The sequence below is a fragment of the Malus domestica genome, chromosome 10 (assembly GCF_042453785.1).
Source record: "Malus domestica chromosome 10, GDT2T_hap1".
Classification (NCBI taxonomy): Eukaryota; Viridiplantae; Streptophyta; class Magnoliopsida; order Rosales; family Rosaceae; genus Malus; species Malus domestica.
The window spans coordinates 30,198,068-30,218,557 of NC_091670.1; the positions used below are offsets into that span (position 1 = coordinate 30,198,068).

The 20,490-nt window shown below is 38.0% G+C and overlaps 1 protein-coding gene across 1 annotated transcript; it reads left to right on the forward strand.

Moving 5' to 3' along the window:
• The first annotated feature begins 13,177 nt into the window (after positions 1-13,177).
• On the forward strand, positions 13,178-19,174 carry LOC103445644 (transcription factor bHLH155). The gene is made up of 11 exons (XM_008384658.4): positions 13,178-14,406; positions 14,824-14,994; positions 15,239-15,323; positions 15,445-15,486; positions 16,032-16,091; positions 16,321-16,440; positions 16,621-17,814; positions 17,908-18,009; positions 18,157-18,297; positions 18,474-18,599; positions 18,806-19,174. Exons 1-11 carry the CDS (start codon positions 14,312-14,314, stop codon positions 18,893-18,895), a joined length of 2,226 nt encoding a protein of 741 aa, XP_008382880.1. The 5' UTR covers positions 13,178-14,311; the 3' UTR covers positions 18,896-19,174.
• The last annotated feature ends 1,316 nt before the right edge of the window (positions 19,175-20,490 follow it).

Consider the following 20,490-nt stretch of genomic DNA (forward strand, 5'->3'; position numbering starts at 1 on the left):
ACCCATCACTTACGTATTGAGGAGCGAGCCCTTATTCTATAAAAGGGACTCCCTCACCATCATTAGATAGCATCGCTGCCTGCTGAGCAACCGCCTCGCCGCTAGCATCAACTCTAGCCCATCATTTATGTATTGAGAAGCAAGCCCTTATTCTATAAAAGGGGCTCCCTCACCTTCAACGCCACAAGCCGAGCCAACCAAGGCAACATAAGCCACAAGCCGAGCAGCCTCGCAACATGTGCTACTTCTAGTTGAGCATCATTTCACATTGAGCACCGCCTCATATTGAGTATCATTTCTAGACGACATCTAGTTACTTCGACCCGCACATGGACTAAATTTCAAGTCTCCAGCCAAAAGATTATCTTGACTGAAGACTTGGGGAACTACTATTGGTACTACACATTTTGGGCCTCAGACTTTAACACATTGAGCCTCAACATTTGGGCCTCATTACCCAGCCCATAATTATGTAAAAGGATGAGCCCTTTATTCTATAAAAGGGAACTCCTCCCCCCTCACAAAGGAGACTCGGATCTCAGACCAGGGGATACCCCCAAAACATACAAGCCAAAAAGCTCACAGAGAAACTCTCTTTTTCTCTAGGGGACTCCCCCTCACACTTGTAATCCATACATTCATACAGAGAAATACAATCAATATCAGTGTAGACGTAGCCCAAACATTGAGGTGAACCACGATACATCTTGTGTTCTTTACTTTCTTACAGATTCACGGTCGGATTTACGTTGTTCCAAGACCCATCCGATTTTGTGCATCAACAGACATGGTTATTGATGTTTGGACTATTACTTATGTGTTGATTAATGTGCTTATTTCCGATTTGTAACACATAATTTGATTTACAAATTTAATTTAAAAAATTGGTCTACTTAGCATTACCCATATTATTAAGGGGAATTCTATGTAGACTAAATTTGTAGACTAAATTTAGAAACTAAATGATGTGTCACCAATAAGAAATAAGCACGTTAATCAACACTTAAGTAATAATCCAATAATTAACTTCCATGTCATTTAGTTTAAAATTTTAGTTTACCTAGCATTACCCTATTATTAATGGACTAGGATTCTCTCCCCTCCTCTTTCCATCCCATCCTCTCACATTCTTTATTTTTTCTTTCTCTTTCTATAAAAAAAATTAATATAAGATATTGACGTGGTTTAATCATGACCGTTCAAATAGGAGGGAATGGAAGATGTTAGGTACTCAAGCCCAAGGGAAGAGCCCAACCCAAAAGACTAGTCCAATAGGTGGGAGGACCCCAAAGACTTAAGTACCACTACACTGTTTCTAGTGTAGCCGATGTGGGATCATAACATCACATCACCTTTCGGAAGACCTGACGCTCACGGCGGCCTTTACTCTGGTATCTTTCACTCTTAATTGCGGTGCACTCTTTGGTCGTCCCGTTAAGGTAGCCCTTTCTAGGTCACCATTTCCGCAGCATCGGGACCCGACGCTCACGACGGCTTTTACTCTGGTGGCATTCACCCTTAACGGCGGTGCAGCTTTTGGTCGTCCCATTAAGGTAGCCCTTTCCAAGTCACCCTCTCCGCAGCATCGGGAACCTAGGCTGTGATACCAATTGTAGAAGATGTAGAGCCGGTTATAACGTTTGTTCCTCTCAATCTTTTGATGTTGTATGTCGCGGCAATCTTCGCGCAAGAATATGGAGTCCCGAATTTCGAGTCTAGAGACGAGGATTAAAAAAGTCCAGCAATCGCAAGAGAAGGTTTAGGTGAATTTAAAGCTGATTTTGGGGCAATTACAAGCTTTCATGGCAAGGGGTAATGGTGGATCTTTAGGGGATTCTTCAGAAGCAACCTTGGGCGAGAATCAGTTTCAAGATCGTAGGAACCCTAACCCATATCATCAAGAATTTGGGCATAACTTCAATCAGCAACATTGGTCACCGTTATTGAAGTTGGAGTTTCCAAGATTCAATGAAGGTGACGATCCATTAGGGTGGATTTACAAGGCTGAGCACTACTTCGATTTTTTCAACATCGACGAGTCCAAGAAGGTGAAATTGGCATCCTTTCACATGGAATATGAAGCCTTGCAGTGGTTTCAATGGGTGAGATGTTTGACGAATTTCCCCAATTGGAAAGATTTCATTGCAGTGTTATGCAAAGAATTTGGTCCCTCTGAACTTGAAGACTCAGCTGAAAATTTGGTCAAATTGCAACAATCTGGCACTTTCAGGGATTATGTTATGAACTTTCGAAGGTTGGCGAATCGCACAAGGGAAGAACCTAACCCAAAAGACTAGTCTAATTGGTGGAAGGACCCCAAGGACTTAAGTACCACTACATCATTTCTGGTGTAGCCAATGTGGGATCATAACATCACACCACCATTCGGAAGACTCGATGCCCACAATGGCCCTTACTCTGGTGGCTTTCACTCTTAATGGCGACACACCCTTTGGTCGTCCCATTAAGGTAGCCCTTTCCAGGTCGCCCCCTCCACAGCGTCGGGAACCTGGCTCTGATACCAATGTTAGGTACTCAAGCCCATGGGAAGAGCCCAACCCAAAAGACTAGTCCAATAGGTAGGAGGACCCCAAGGACTTAAGTACCACTACACCATTTTTGGTATAGCCGATATGGGATCATAACAGAAGGAGAGGGAAGAAAAGAGGGAAAAGAATCCTATGCCATTATTAATAACATTTCAATAGCCTAATCTTTGACTACATTCTCCTGCATTTTTGTTAAGAACACAAGTTATCATCATCGGGAATCTGAGCAGTGTTGACCACAAAGTTGTGACATACAACAAGGTTTCAAGGATAACGGTCGGAAGCTTCATACGTCCTTCTAGCACCTGCCATTTTGAACATGAAAAAGCACTTGTTAAGGACATGAGTAATGTTAGGTCAATTAAATAATGTGTTTTTAATAAATAAAAATAAGCACGTTCGTCAACACTTAATAATCTATTATCAACTTTCATGTACCCTAATTAAATTTGAAATTAAATAATGTGTTTTTAATAAATAAAACATAAGCACGTTCGTCAACACTTAATAATCTATTATCAACTTTCATGTCATTTAGTTTACAAAATTTAGTCTAGACATTTAGCTAGCCTCCCTAGCATAACACAACATGACAATTCTCGGCTCTACATAGCTTTTATATATATAATGATTTTGGTTGCACCTACCGTTGCTTGACCGTTATAAGCTCCAACCTTAAAGCAACCAACGTCCATTTAGTCTAGTGTCATCTAGTTTTTAGTTTGTTGACAAATGTCTTTGGGTTGAAATCTCATGGACGGGAGTTTGTTATGTCGACTAAGGTTGAAGTGTGATATGGTTACAATTTTTTTGTAATGGATCCTTTAAGCACTTTTTCTGACCTTGCCTCAATGCTAATGTCATTATTTTATGCTTAATGCGTCATAACAGTAGAATCTCAATGTAAAAATAAATACTCTATAAAATCTTGATGCAAAGACAAACGTTCTTAACCACCTACAATACAAGTCCCTTGCAAACTTTAAGCCTTAATGAATGACAAATGGCACTAAATCCACCTTATCTTTCAAGTTTCTAAGTGCACAAGTTGAAAGTTGGATATCTTTCAAGTCCTAATCTTACCAAAATTTGCTTGTGGTTTGAAGCATTTTGTACCTTCCTTTGGTGGGTGGGAGTTACTTTTTCAGCACGTAACTAATTTTATTTTATTTTATACAAATCGTGTTTGACTTTCCGATATACTAGTACGCTTTAGAATTGCATGATGCTGAGATATGCAACTGGTCAATACCTCTGTGCTCTTATAATTGCATTTTGAAATATATCATTGTCATTATATTCTTTGAAAGTAACTTTTCCAAATACTATATCTTAGGGTTTGGAGTCTACCAATCATGCTAATTATTTCATTTAATTGTTTACTTGTTTATGTTTATGAATGATGATCTTTTCCGGATTCCCTTTGTAAGGATTTTGGAGATTCTCAAATTGTGTCAGTTCATCGTACATCGTGCGGCTATAAATCATTTTAAATAATTTTATTTAAAATTAAATATAAATAGTACCTGACGAAAATTAACCGCACGATGTACAATAAACAGACACAATTTGAGGATCTCTAAGATCCTTACAAAGAGAAATCGGAGAGGATCCTCATGCTATGTTTATAATCATTCAAGCGTAAATTACATTTTACCCCCTTAGGTTTGAGGTCGATTTCAATTTCTTACAACATCTTTAAAATATTTCAATTTCTTACATTTACTTATTATTTTATTTCAATTTCATATCTCCGTTGGAAAATCCGTTAAGTAGACCATTAAGTGATGACGTGGCAAATATGGGATCCTCATTTGTGCCAACGTGGCTGCCACATTTGTGTTATGTGTCTATAAACTTAATAAAATATTAAAATAAGTATTTAAAGAAAAGTAAAAAAAAAAAAAAAACACAGATCCCCACCCGTGCCCACCCTCCCACGCCTTCCCCCATCCCCCATCACCCAATCGGAGTTCTGGTGTAACGGGTCTTGAGCAGAGACGACTTCCATGTCTCTGCTGAGGGCGGGGTAGAGGTTCTGGATGACCCGGATTGTCCAGTCGGCGTTATCGGGCAGGAGCCGGAAGATTTCGGGAGCGCACTCGTGCTCGTGGCTGATGCAGAAGGGGCACTGTTGTTGTTGGTCGGAGTTGGGGTTGATGGGGGACTTGGATTTGAAGTTGGAAGGTCGCCTGGCTCTGGCGGGTGAGAATATCACCCACCGCTTCGTCACCGAGTCTTTCCTCAGTTGCGGGGTTCGAGCTGCTGAATCTGATGCCATTGCCTTCCCTTTGTGTCAGTTAGATGCCATTGCGGGTAATGGGAGAAGGGGTGGGAGGGTGGGCACGGGTGGGAATCTGGTTTTTTTTATTTTTTTTTATTTTTTTTTATAATAATTATTTTAATATTTTAAATATTTTATTAAGTTTTTAACCACGTGACATAAAGTGGTAGCCATGTCAGAACAAATGGGGACTGCATATTTGCCACGTCATCACTTAACGGTTAACTTAACAGATTTTCTAACGGATGTATGAAATTAAAATAAAATGATAAGTAAATATATGAAATTGAAGTGTTTTAAAGATATTGTAAGGAATTAAAATCGACTTCAAACCTGAAGGGATAAAATGTAACTTACCCATCATTCAAATATATAAATAACAAAACTCCATAATTTTTCAGTAGCCGAAACTTACCCTAAACCCTATATATATATATATATATATATATATGCATATATGCTTTTCAAAGTATAGGGTGTTATGTTCAGTAATAAAAAAGAAACATATGACATATAAAAGAAATTAAAAGTGAATATAAAAATAAATATTGATATTTTTTTTCATAGGAGTGTTTAGATTTATTTAGCATGCATGCTGCTGTTGTTTTTTTCTTAATTGTTTGGCTTTTAAAAAGTTCAATTTGATCTATGTAATTATGAATATCCCATTAAAACTAAAAAAAATTGATTAATCAAAACAAAAAATAAAAATCGTAATCCTCATTGGATTCTCTATCACTTGATTTGTTTGGTCCACAGTGGGTCTTTTGGGAGTTTGGCAAGTTGACAAGCCTCCAAGAAAATAGAAAAAGGTGAACACACATTATTTTTTTTCCATCTAGTTGCTCTTGCTTTTATATTTTTGGCAAATTAAACATATAAATTATATAAAAAATCATCCAAGGGCTCTTCTTTCTTTGAACTTAGGATTAATTATATTCATGTAATGGCCACCAGTGTCACATATCCAAATGTAAACATTGGATTCAAATGGATGTCCCACATTTGCCGTCGATATTGACTGGAAGGGGAGAGGGAAGATCTCAAACTAGTACTCATGACAAGGGAGAGTCTCCTTGTTAAGATTACATGTTAATAAAAAGTTAAGCTACAAGATCTACTTGGATGAACTTGGTTCCCACCTATGTCAAGTGAGATAAAGAAAGCAATGAAAAGGTCGCTTTTGGAATATACAATATGTATGCAATTTGAAACTTCTAACTCAATATTTTTTTTATAATGTCGTGTTTACTTATTAGGAATAAGAAAAGCAGAGAATTAAAAAACTTAAAACTATAGGAAGTAACGAATGATAATGGAATCAACTGCTCCTCCTAATTAATACCATTCCTGATTTTGCATGTATTTAATTACTGAATTTAAGGTGGAATTTGCTTTTTTTTTTTTATATTCCTTATGTGCTAGTAAAAGGAGGGGAAAGTTAGGGTTAATTTGGAATCGTTTCCTTTCTCATACTCATTCCATTTTGGGTAAGAAAACATAGTGCCAATTTCATTGTAACTTGTTCGGTTTATAATCCAATTGAGCAAGTTTTAAGTTCGATTAACAGGATTGTACACGAGCTCTTGGGCACCCTTCCTTATAAGTTGGTCTCTAAGGCAATGTACACATGAATTCTTGGTATCATAATGATTTGCACCGGAACACTTACGATAGACCCACTGGTAACACATTTACTACTAGGCATTGACATCTTAGTGCGTTGTAAACTGGACATTGATCGATCTTTATGCTTCCCAACAGCTATACAATCCGAATTGTCTACTAGTACCTATAAAGTAAAGACCGCTCAAATTCTTGAGATCGGGGAAAATATTGATGATAAAAATATCAGGGAAATAAAATTTGACTAGGAATATCCAATTCGTGATAGCGGAGAGACAACATCTTATATAGCTTGGTTTCACCACGCAACTGTGTTTGAGTTTTTGATGAAGGTCCGACCTTTGTGATGAATTATGATGATGAAGAAAAAAAAGATAGAAGTCGAACTTTGACTTAAACGTGAATGTAAATACATTTGACTATAAGAACTATCAAGATCGCCTCAAATTACAATGGGTGGATAAGAGTGTATAACATCAAATATTCTATGGGATGAGAAAGCAAATAATCATTCTCCTTTGTCTCTTTGTACTCATGATTCGACTCATTCCTTTCACTATTCTTTATACATGGGAAAATGATATATCATTTGCATCACTAACTGCTCTCATTCATGCATAAGCTAGCTTAATTAGCTGGTTGACTTGATCATTCATTGAGTAGCAATTCGGTTTGAAATCGAACCAAAAACTAAAATAATTGTTTGGTTCGGTTCTTAATATTTAGAATCGAATCGAACCGAACCGCATAATATAAAAAAAAAAAATTAATTAGCAAACTATTTGGTTAAGCCCATACATGGATTTGGATACCTGAATTTTATCATAGTGGCTATTGGCCGAGCAACATTTGTTTTTCCCATTTGATTTTGAAACAAATCCAAAAGGGATTTCCTTGAATTTTGGTATGGTGGTTATCAATTTTAGTTTTGCTTATTGTAAACTGTTCCCTCCCATTTGGGGCCAAAACAAATTGAACAAACTATAAACGTAAAATATAATAAAAAAAGTTGAGAATCCCAAATTGAAATAGGCATGTAAGGTAAGAGAATTTTTTTAACGAGCCTATAAGTTAGGCCCAAACCGAAATCAAAACAGTTTAAAACCAAACCGAACCAAAACCAAATGATTTGGTTTCACTTCAATTTATATTTCACCCTAAAACCGAGTCGCACCAAACCGTGACCATCTCTAGCTAGTAGCAACAAGCCTTCACACGCATTAATTCCTTGAAGAAATTAATTAATTCATAATACTTTAACTAAAAACAAGATTTAAATAAGTTAAAAAACCATGATCAATGGCCATTATATTGCCAGTGAATTAGGTCGGTAAAAACCCCTTTTGATAACCACCGATAACATAAACCTATTGGATTAAAACGATAAAAGGATAATGTGATTTGATTAGGGGATGGAAAAAAAAAAGAATTTCAATTGTTAATGATTGATTAAGCAAAAAAAAGGAAAAGACCAAGGGAATCATTTTTCCCCTCTGTTTTGTTTGGTTTGTTTCTCTTCATGACTAGTAAATACAAATTAATTAAATATAAATCAAAGCAAATATATATAGAAATATATAAATAAAAATTGAGAGAATGATTATAAATCGATGACAATAATAATCACTGAAGGTCGTACTGTTAAAACACAAATCATGGGATTCGAAAATGATGTCTTGCTGGTGCAATGCAAGAAAGGTTACTTCATAAATATGTCATGAAAACCAAGGAGCTAGCCAGCACTTGGTCACACCTCCTTAAATCGAAATAAATTGTTCTATCTCTAGATTTATGGAAGCATTATCATCATCATGCTTGAATGGCACTCGATGAGCATCAAACGGCAAAATTTTATTTTATTTTTATGTTTTCAATAATTACTCAAGTCGCAAAATCATTTTTATGCAATCAATATTCGAGAAGAAAAATCAAGCTTAAGACGTTGAGTGTCACATCCCGATCCAGACCCCCACCACATCTCAGGCTCAACTCCGCCGTAGCACGATATTGTCCGTTTTTGGTCACGACCACGCCCTCACGGTTTTGTTTTTGGAAACTCACACGAGAAATTCTCAGTGGGTCACCCATTATGGAATTGCTCTCGCGCGAACTCGCTTGAATTCGGAGTTCCGATGGAACCCGAAGCCAGTGAGCTCCCAAAAGGTCTCGTGCTAGGTAGCGATGGGAATATACATATAAGGCTTATAGGATCCTCACCCTTGGGTGATGTGGGATCTTACGTCGGCACACATCCGGTCAGGGATTGGCTTTGATACCAAATTGTCATATCCCGACCCGGGCCCCCACCACATTCCGGGCTTGACTCCGCCGTAACACGATATTGTCCGCTTTAGGCCTCGACTACGCCCTCATGGTTTTGTTTTTAGGAACTCACATGAGAACTTCCCAATGGGTCACCCATCATAAGATTGCTCTCGCGCGAATTCGCTTAACTTCGGATTTCCGATGACAGCCGAAGCCAGTGAGCTCCCAAAAGGCCTTGTGCTAAGTAGAGATGAGAATATACATATAAGACTTACATGATCCTCACCCCTGGACGATGTGGGATCTTACATTGAGTGCATGAAATATATCGTTAACCACTAGAGCTCTAAACTTTTGGTATCATACAAATCTTCTTTATGATCGAATAAGAAACTTTCATTTTGGTTACTAAATAAAAGAGTTGATTATGAGTTTTCGGAGGTATGGAACGGAAAGTAAACACGGTCATTTTCATATACTCGTTTCACCTCAAATAAAGATCAATTTTTTCTTGTCTCTACATTGTTTTTACCTTCAAGATAGTACGTCTATATGTTTGTCTATATAGAATTCACAATTCACACATTTGATGAAGCTCAAATTTATATGTGCGTTTCTTATAAAGTTTGAAATGAAGCTCAAATTCATACACCAGAAATTGTGTATGATAAGAAGTGTAATATTGTGGAACAAGAAACGAGTAGAAGAAATTCAATTTTCTGTGGTAGATTAGGAAGAAAGTTAATAGAAAGTTCATATTTTCACCATATTGGCATACAAACTACAAATTAATGTGACATGTGTACATGAAATGTCAAATAATAATTTGATTTCATTAAATATTTGTAAAAAGTAAATTTTGTTATTTTATTTGTAATTGTCAATAAATTGGGTCTCATGCAAGTACGTGTTAGAGCAGTTGGCAACAATAATATGTACCTTTCTTGAGTCTAGCTAGTTATTTGTTGTGTAAAATGAAAATTGGACAAGATAGAACATGATGGATTAAGAATTCATAATAGAGTGTGTTATCTAATTCATCCTTACAAATGGGTTACAAATCCCATCGCAAGGTTAGCAACATTGCATTCAATCTTCCTCTCCTCACTCTGTCGTCATCATTTCTCTCTATCTCTCTCTGCAAGCGGTGTACGGGGTGGGTCATCGCTAATAGCGTCATGTGCGGGTCCTAAGCAGCGTTGAGCGCGAGTTGTGATTGGTGGTTTTCTTAACATGGGTGCAGATTGAATTTGGATTTGACGCGGATGCGTGGATTTGTTGCATGAGTAGGGGGTCGTGGTTGTGGTAGACCTGACATTTTGGACCCGACTTGTTAACCCGACCCGACCCGACCCTTTAACCTGTTAATATTAGTATTTGGGTGGATGCTTGACGGGTTGGGTCATTAACGGGTGAACTCGTTAACAACCCGTTAAATAACGGGTTACTTTGGATCAACCCGCTAGACCCGTTAGCACCCGTTAGTTGAGGATGTTTGAGTAAAGTCTTAACATAAAAAATAAACTTTATGCTGACTTGTTTTGCACTTTGCCATTCGCTCTCAGCTTTTGGCTCTTTACTCTCTCTCGTCCCTTTACTTCTGGGCCTCTGGCTCTTTCTCGCTCTTTAGGTCATCTCCAACCGAATAATTCAGAGGGCCAAAGGACCGAAAATAGCCTGAAAACCGTCTCTAATCGAGGGCTAGGCTAAAGGGCTAGTGGGCCCCACTAGACAAAAAAAGGCCAAAGGGCCAACTGGCTGGTCCAAAGCAGCCAGCCAGCCAGCCCCGGGTAGGGCCGGAATTTTCATTATTCTTGTCGGTTATATTTGACAACATTGTACTTATTCTTGTCGGTTATATTCGACATGAATGGTAGGCCAAAATTTCAAATACAATGGCTAGTTACCGTTGGATTCAAATTTTTTTTTTATGAATTTAATTTGTATTTTTTAAATTTAATTTTTAGTTTTTAAATTTAATTTGTAGTTTTTAAATTTAAGTTGTAGTTTTTAAATATAAGTTGTAGTTTTTTAATTTAAGTTGTTCTTTTTAAATTTAAGTTGCTGTAGTTTTTAAATTTAAATAATAAATTATGTTTGACCCTTTGACCCTCGATTGGAGATGATTTTTTATGACAATGCTAAAACGAGCCCTATGGCCCTTTGGCTCTTGGTTGGAGATGGAGGCAAATATGACCATGTACTGTTCATTAAAATATTAATATCTTGGAGGGTCAAAGGGCTAAAACGAGCCATCTGGCCAACCTTCGGTTGGAGATAGCCTTAGTCTCTCTCCAATCTTCTATTTTTTCTCCATTTTCGAGTTTTTTGCTGTACCATTTATGTTACTGAAATTAAGACTTGATTAATATTATTTCTTTCTAAACTGTAAGTAATATAAACTGAAATATAAACTTCTGCTTGTTTAATTGCCTTCAACCTTATGCTTCTGCTTGCTCTGCATGTTTCTCATTTAAAGCTTTACTCTTACTTAAACAGTACTACAAGTCTACAATCTCTGCATCCATACTAGATTAACAAAGAGATGATTAGTTGCTTTACATGTTCATCCAAATGACGTACTTTTTTGATCTTCTTATAGAAATTTTGTACTTATAATCTCATTTATCCTTGTAGGTTTACATATCCAAGTCAGCACCCTTTTAGATATGCACCCCTTTTACTACATATCCAAGTCAGTACTCTTTTCACTAGATATCCAAGTTAGCATCCTTTTATAGATCCTTGTCGTTAATATGTGTAATTGTATTGGAATGCAAAAAAAAAAAATGTTAATGGGGTGGGTGACCTATTAGATTACGAGTTGAGTTCGGATGACCTGTTAACTTAACGGGTTAGGTTCGGATAACCCGTTAGCTTAACTGGTCGGATTAAACCCAACTAAAACCCGATAAACCCGACCCGTTTACAGGTCTAATCGTGGATCATGGGTCATGACGACGTTGTGGGTTGTGACAGTGTCGTGGATTGTAGGTGATTGAGTCAGGTGGATCGTTGGTTTGTTAGTGAGTCGGTGGTGAACCTTGTTTTCAATTCAATCCTAACCAGTTGAGTTTGTCTACACTAAACAATAGAAGAAAAGTCCAACCTACCCAATCCAATCTTAACCTAACTAGTCCAAAATATGAAATCCCATCTCGTCCGGCTCACCAAACGTGCCCTTAGTGTAAATATATCTTGGTATATAAGAAATATTGTATTGTAAAAAATTAATAAATTAGACTTCTCAAATGAATTTGAAGGAAGTTAAGGTTTCACCATAAAACCAATTGGTAATATATGGAGTAGCCTAGTTACTTATATGCACATGTAAGGTCCCTCATTTTTCTCGATGTGGGTTTCACCCTTATCATGCACTCTCATGTATGGCGAATTTTCAAACCTAACACATGGATAACGTAGATTAGGTGACATGGAGCACGAGTGGTGGTTGTTCGGCTTTACATGGGACAACTTGCTCTGATACCATGACAAAAGTTGAAGTTCCACCATAAAACCAATTGGTAATATAGGAAATAGTCCAACTCCTTATAAGCATATGCAATGTTTCTCATTTCTGCTACATGGAATTCACTCTTAACAAAATTGAATCTCTTTAAAAGCAAAAGGATTAAGTCATTGAGTCACTTGGTTTGTTATGCCCTAAGTTATCGCCCAGCTTATCGTGTGCTAAGGTTGGGCATGCTAAAACACATTCGGTCGCTATATTTTTCATATAACTTTTTATTAACGATTTTAGGGGTGCAATTTTCGGCCAAGTCATGCAGCCAAACAGTAGAATAACCATAATTAAATATTGAAGGCATGATTTATGTAAGTAGAACTTAAAACATCAAACTTACAAATGAAGATGAATACTAGCAAACTGTAAGCTTATTGACTTTTCTCATAAAGTTAGAAAGAATATCGAATTGGAATCTCCAATTGATCGAAAGAAATATTGCAAAGAAGCTTTGATCGCTAACCTAGTAAATGTAAGAAGAGAAATGCTAAGGAGACTTTTTATGGACTCTCCACCACCTCATATTTTTGGCATAATATTGTATAATAATGATACGAGAATTGTGCTAAAAACATGAGATGTCAGAGAGGCTGGAGAGTCCTATTTATGAGAGTCAACATCTCTCATGTAAGAAAGGGAACATTGGAAAATGAGGGCGGTGTAATATGTCCCAACTTTGGGGCAATAAAATCATTGTGAAAAATGAGTAGGGGTAGAGGGATAAGTGCTTTGGATTTTGTTGTTTGGTTTGTGAAAGAGGTGGGGATTGTACCCTTGAAAGTTGAGGGCAAGATAAGGATCAATTTCCTCACATGGGCATCATGTTGTTTGCCATCAAAGGACACTACCTAGAAAGTGTACTCATAGCCCCCAAATTTAAAGATTTAATTTGATCTCAATATATATAAATAAACTCCCCAATTCCTCACCACTCTTCCCTCCCTCCTGGGCCTTGAGCCACTATTTTTCCTTAACCTTTCACATCTTTTTCACACTCTCAAAACACAAAGGTGGTACGTGCTAAAGTGCGCAGGATGCGCAGAGTAGGAACACGAAAAGGTTTTTAGTGGCAACCGGTCAGTGAGCACCCACGGATGCGTACTGTAGATAGTCCGGCGCACTATATACAAACGACGGTGCACGTTTAGGAAAGAAAAGCTAAAATGAACAGCGTGCGAAGGTAAACACCTTATATTAAACAAGTCGCAATTCGGACCAAAAGTGCCTTCTTTCTCACTCTCTCTCTGAAAGAAAAGAAAGCTATTGAAGCTTCTCTCTCTCTCTCTCTCTCTACTTTTTTCACTCTCTAGAAAAAGCGAAAAAGCTGCATTGTCGTTAAAAATGGCTGCCAATTCAGCTCAAAGCTTTGAAATTTGCTACACTTGATACATTTCGCAGCTAAAGCTTCCAGCTTTCGGAGCTACTCCTATCTCTCTCTTTTCAGCGAGCTGCTGCTGAACTCTCAGATCTTCATCTGAAACTTTCTGTGTGAACAAATCCGAACAATTCCCAGAAATTAAATTTTCAAAATTTCGCACGTTTTTTGTTATTGCTGTGAGAGATCCATGTCTTCGGATATACGCTAGGGTTCAAATCGATCGCGTTTCGAGTTAAAGTTTCGTCAGGAAGCTGCGAGGGGAGTTTTCAATTTCTCTAATTTTTTTGTTCGATTTTATTTTGTAGCACTTTCGATGTTTCCGTACAAGTTCATGGCTGATTACAGAGGCTGTATCGATACCTCTGACTCTGTAGTTATAGGGTTTGGGATTGCGAGTCTGTGAGGGGAATTGAGGAAAGCGTGGTGTATTGGCCGCGGAGCGCGGAGGTTACGGTTAAAGAGTGAGGGGGATGGGACCGGATCGGTTGCTGTTAGCGGCGGTAGGACCTCCGTTAAAGCGGCGAGCGGGCTTACGGAGGAAGCAGGCGGGTAGAGGGTCGTATAGGGGAAGTTAGAGCACCAAGTTAGGCGCCAAAATTGAAATTTTGGGTTGGGGATTAGTTTGTTTGGGTGTTTGTTGTTTAGAGGCTGATTAGGAAAATAAAAATAAAGCTTTTGGGGAGGAGATGGGGACTGACTTGCACAATATTCTGAGAAGCCTCTGCTTCAATACGGAGTGGAACTACGCCGTTTCCTGGAAACTCAAGCACCGAGCTCGAATGTGAGTTTTTGTACTTGTTTTCTTGTTACTGATGCACTTTTATTTTCACTTGTAATTTGTGTGTGTGTTAGTATGTGTTATATGGTTCTTGAATTAAACCCCTTTTGCCTCTGTTCTTTTTGGTTGAGAGTAAGTGAATTTAATTCAACCCGAAAAGCGAAAACAAAAACTAGTAGTGAAAGAAGGTAATGTTGGAGGAGAAGTAGTACCCAAGTCATTATTTTCTCTCATATCTGGTCTTCTGTATAAAAGAGTACGAATCTCGCTATTCATTTCGGCATGTACTAATCGAATTAGAATTGTGGGTACTGAGAAAATTTCCATTTGCATGTAGATGTCTAGCTCCTTTTAATGAATTATACACGCAGTTATGCGTCCCTCGTAATATTTTGACATGGGGTGTGCTGCATTATGCAGGGTGCTGACTTGCGAGGATGCTTACTTTGACAACTGTGAGCAACAACATTCCTCCGAGAATAGGTGCTTCAGTAAGACTATGGATAAATTGCATGATAGCCATTATTCACACGATCCCCTCGGGCTAGCTGTGGCAAAAATGTCGTGCCACGTATATAATCTGGGGGAAGGGTAATTACTCTTGTCACTTTCTAGTTATCATAATGCGTATTCTCAGAGTTTTGGTTGAAGAACTGTAAATTCAATAACTGTTGCTAGTATTTTTGTAAAACTTATTTATTCTCACCTTTTGTCTTTCCTGTTAGCATCTATCTAATTACGGTAGCTGATAGCCTGAGAGCATGGAAAAAACAAAAGGAAAAGAATAAAAACTTTTTAGTTTGCATTAATTCTTTCCTTTATTCTTTACCTTCAGGATTGTTGGACAGGTGGCGGTTACTGGGGAGCATCAATGGATTTATGCTGATGATCTTGTTAAGAATAACTGTTCACCATTTCAGGTAAATGGTTTAATACTTTGCAGTGATAGTACTGATTAGCATAGTTTTACTTTGAAAGGTGTTATCGATTCATCGTTGCAGCCATTTATTGTTATCAATTTTATGTTTTGGGTGTTTTCAGTACTGTGATGGGTGGCAAAGTCAATATTCAGCTGGCATAAGGGTATGCCGTTCTCTGTCCGTCTCTCTCTCATCTCTCTGTTTGATTTTGTTTGAAGTTGTGATAACTGATGAGATACTACACTTGTTAATTAATGTTATTTCTTCAGGGCCTATTCATAATAAGAGAAAATATGGAAATTATGTCATTGCCTGCAATATGTTTTATTTGCTTATTAGTTTGACTTAGGCATCTGTTTACTCTCATAGAAACATTTTTCTCCGTCCATTGACCAGAATGATAATATTCATAAGTAGTACATTTTGCGCTCATCAAATATCCCCAAACTTACTTTTTGCTAGTCCTCGAGCAAAAGTTTTTATTTTATTTTAATTTTTTGTTAGGTAAGAAATGGATTAAAATTTCCATAACTGTACAGGACCGGTAGCTGATGGCTGGTTAGATGTGAATGCAAGTTTGTTTGGGTTTTTGACACTCTCACTAACAAGTTTTTTTTCTCTTATATAAGCATTGTACTTTAATATGATTATGATTTCTAAGATATTTTGGATGTCATGCTAATTTAAACTATTTACAATTTCCTGTAGACCATTGTTGTTGTGGCTGTTGTTCCGCATAGAGTTATACAGCTTGGTTCTTTGAATAAAGTAAGTTCTTAATTTTGGTGAATAACTTAACCATTCTAGTCCATGGGATAGCATGTGCTTATTTCTTAATTCTGTTGAGTGTTATAGCTATGAAGATGTTACGATTCTAGTCCATGCAACTCTGTTATATAATTCTGTGGTGACCATACGAATAAGGGATTTATGCTTTCAAGTTATATATATTTCAAATGTACACTCATTTTCCCTTACCTTTGTTTGAGAGGTGCAGGTAGCTGAAAATGTGAAGCTGATATCTCAAATCACAGATGCTTTTAAGACTCTTCAAGATTTCCCAATAGAGCATATCCTTAATCCAAAGCAATCTAGCATAAACAGTTCAGTATGCTCGGTAACTCTCTCTCCCTCCCCCCCCCCCCCCCTCTCTCTTTCTCTCTCTCTCTCTCTCTGTGCATGTGGCGACCTGGTTTATATGTGTACATAAGTGAAGCACTTTATTTTTGAATTTTCTTGTGAAACAGATCGATAAGGTCACTGACACTTGGTATTCTTTTTTTCTTTTTTGCCTCAGACAAATATATCTCTGGAAGGTTTGGCTTCAGGGGTTCTTCCTGATTGCGTAAATAATTTAGATACAGCCACAAACAGAGAAAGCTCCGATATTTGGGCGTCCATTTTCCCACATCTTGTGAAAGATAATGATAGTTCTTACGTTTCTTCACTGACCGAAAATTGTCTGAAAGAGGAAGTTGAACTGGCTAATAAGCATGGAGGACTTGAGTCATCCAACTTCGGGTCTGTTGAGATTGGCAAACTACCTCAGTCAAAATCAAGCGCTCTCAGTATGGAGCATCACAGACTAGTAGGTGTAGAATTACTTGATAGCAGGAAGTGTAAAGGGGAGAGTAGTGGCTGCAAAGATACTGGAATGGCCTCGGTGATCTATGCCCATCCATTATCACATGATCCTGTTAACATTGTAAATTTATGTGATTTTGCAGACTTACCTACAACATTTCTCGACTCTACTGCACATGAAAGGATTAATGCGGACAGGGTAGATCTTCACCAGAATGAGGTGTTGCATGTAAGTGAACCCTCGGTTGTTAAGTTTCAGAAGGGCCTGGAAAACTTGGAGTTTCAAACTGAATCAGGTCACATGGACACATCTAGTACATCAATGACCTTCCCTGCTGGCTGTGAGCTGCATGAAGCACTTGGACCAGCTTTTCTGAATCAGGGTAACTATTTTGATTGGGTAGCGGGGAAGAATGGAGATAGAATTACTCCTGAGATACCTGAGGGAATGAACACTAGCCAGTTGACATCCGCTTCTTGTCAAGAGCATCTTCTTGAAGCAGTAGTGGCTAATGTTTGCCAAAGTGGCAGTCTTGTTAAAAGTGAAAAATCATTCTGTAAATCAATGCAGTCCCTTTTGACAACTGAAAAATGTCCAGAGCCTTCTAGCCGTATTACCCATACAATTGATTCTGAAAATTATTCCATTGATCAGCCTTCTCTTACTGGAGAGGACATGCAGCAATGCTTGAGCTCATCAGGGGTTTGCGGGGTGATATCTCCAAAATGGTTTTCATCACCTTGTCCTAGTGCTTGTAGTGAGCAGCTGGAGAGGTCTTCTGGACCGTCCAAAAATAGCAAGAAGAGGGCAAGACCTGGTGAAAGTTCTAGACCTAGGCCAAGGGACCGGCAATTGATCCAAGATCGTATTAAGGAACTGCGGGAGTTAATACCTACTGGAGCAAAGGTGGTTTTCCAAACTGTTTTCTAGTTTTGGGCCTTGTGAAAGAAGTTTCTTATTCATACTATATGTGCTAAAAGTTTCATGTTAACTGTACAGTGCAGTATTGATTCACTGCTGGAGCGCACAATCAAGCACATGCTCTTTCTACAAAGCGTCACTAAGCATGCTGACAAACTAAATAAATGTGCTGATGCAAAGGTAAATGTTTTGGTTGTAAGTATATTATGGCCTGGGATTATTTGTCAACTTTCAACCTTCAATTTTAGTTTACCAAGCATCACCAAGAATATATAATGTTTATTGCGATAGTTTATTATCTACTTAATCATAATGCTTAATTCACAGTTGTGTCCGAAGGAAGCAAGCATGCTAGGATCCTCCAATTATGAACGTGGATCAAGCTGGGCAGTGGAGGTGGGTGGCAATCTGAAAGTTTGTTCAATAATAGTGGAGAATCTCAACAAGAATGGACAGATGGTTGTAGAGGTATATAATACTTCTTAGCGAGTGTTTCTGTCCTTATTATACATGAACTCCGGAGATGTGCTTGATCGTGTCTAGTTCAGTCCGATGATGAAGCTTATTGATTTGTATCTTTTTCCGATATGAATTTGTTTGTCTTTACCGAATTCTCAGTACTAAAAGAATTCTTCCCCATGCAGCTGATGTGTGAAGAATGCAGTCATTTTCTAGAGATAGCTGAGGCTATCAGGAGCTCAGGTCTGACAATTTTAAAAGGTGTGACAGAAGCCCGTGGTGACAAGACATGGATATGTTTTGTGGTTGAGGTAAGATCCGTATGGAATAACGCTTAAAATGTTGACATTTCTAAAATGGATTGGCTTTTCGACTTATCTATAAAAACAAGCATTTGCTAAACTTGCTAGTATCTATTCCCGTGGGACCTGCATGTTGAGCGTAGAATATAAGAGCTAGTATGCTTGCGTCTGGTGTTTATTGTCATGACCTAATTTTGAATTCCAAATGACTGCAGGGGCAAAACAACAGAAGCATACACAGAATGGATATCTTGTGGTCTCTTGTTCAGATATTACAGCCCAAGAATCCTACGCAACAGCTATAACCTTGTCTCGCTCGTGGAGTGTCTCTGTAGGTTATTTTGTAAATTATTGTGAGTCGTTTGTGATTTCTGATTGGAATTTACGGTTTTCTTTTCTTCATTTGTTTGAACACACCTTTTAATTGAAAAGAACCAGAGTGAAAAGCCGTGGGAGCAATTTCCCCCCCTTCACTCTGTAGTGTGTGAAGCTGCCATTTATTATTTTCCCTCTTTTCTGTACCAACTTGTGTCACTTGTACCATTTTGAGTTTAAAGATAAATATATTCATTTCTACTTTTGGATTCGATTTCTAATTGGTAATTGTTGTTACCACTCCAAAAAGTCAGGAATTTGGTTTGGAATGTCAATAGCAGCTCCCGATCTAATAGAGTAGACTAACCGAGTTAACTAAAATGATCTAAACTTGCAAGCCCAGATTATCGATTTCGCTCGCTACTTGTAGCTCCATCCCACATGAAATGAGCCCTAAACAACTGAGTCCAAACCCCGTAGGCGTCCTTATAAGCTACTGGTGACCGTGGGTGATAGGAAATGGTTTTTGGGGTAGTACATTGGGTTTTCAAAAATACTATGGCCGCTGTCAAGGTTGACATGCACAAACGGAACGGCCATATGGTTGGCAAGCACGGAGCCACCATGGTAAGTTGTATGATGTGATAAACAATGTTTGCAGGATGGTGGTGATAAAGAACCTCTCGTTTCAAATTTGAAGAGGTTTTATGGGTTGAATGAGGGTTCTCCTTATACAACTCATAGAACCTCTTCAAAGTTCAAAAAAATTAGACGATCCTGCAGGAGTTCATTTTTGTGTTGTTACCCGTGAACTTGCGTAGACGTAACAAAATGAGACGATCCTGCAAACATTCATTTTTGTTTTATCACCCATGAACTTGCGTAAACGTAACAGATAACTCTCCATCATGGAAGAGACGAAGAATCTTTGATATTTGATTGAAGTTGTTGGAGCCTTATCCTTTGCCAATGCTTTTACTTATATAGTGCTCCACCAAACCCTAGCTCTTCACTCATCCTTTCCAAAATCATCATTTTGTGGTTACAACGACAAAGCTCTCACATCCACATGATTTTCACGTGACCAATATGCCCATAGTTATGCTCAAGCATTTTGCGCTGCAAATCAATATGGGCTATCTCCTAACTTAATCGGGGCACACATTTTTTAACATACATATTTTGTAGAGCTCACTTCGTAATGTACTTCAACGATTCAACCATCTATAGTGCATGCAAATTTTTCTTGGAGAGATAGAGCTAGAGAGATCAGTCCGCATGTCCTTTGATGAACTGCTTGAAATGTACCCGCAGCCTTGCTGTGATATGGATTAAAATTATTACAGCATGCAAAGTTGTAAGTTGTGTTCTGGCATGGAGTCTTGTAGGGGCTCTGTCCATTTGGTAGTTGGAAGTTGGATCACTTGATAATTCAAGATTCAAGAATAAACGTCTGTGTGTGTATCTCTAGTTGAATATCAGAGTGCGCAACAAACAAGACTAACAAAATAATAAGAATATTATTAAACGAACTGAGAATGCCGAAATGGCTACAAAACTCTAAGAGACTACATTGTGAATGACT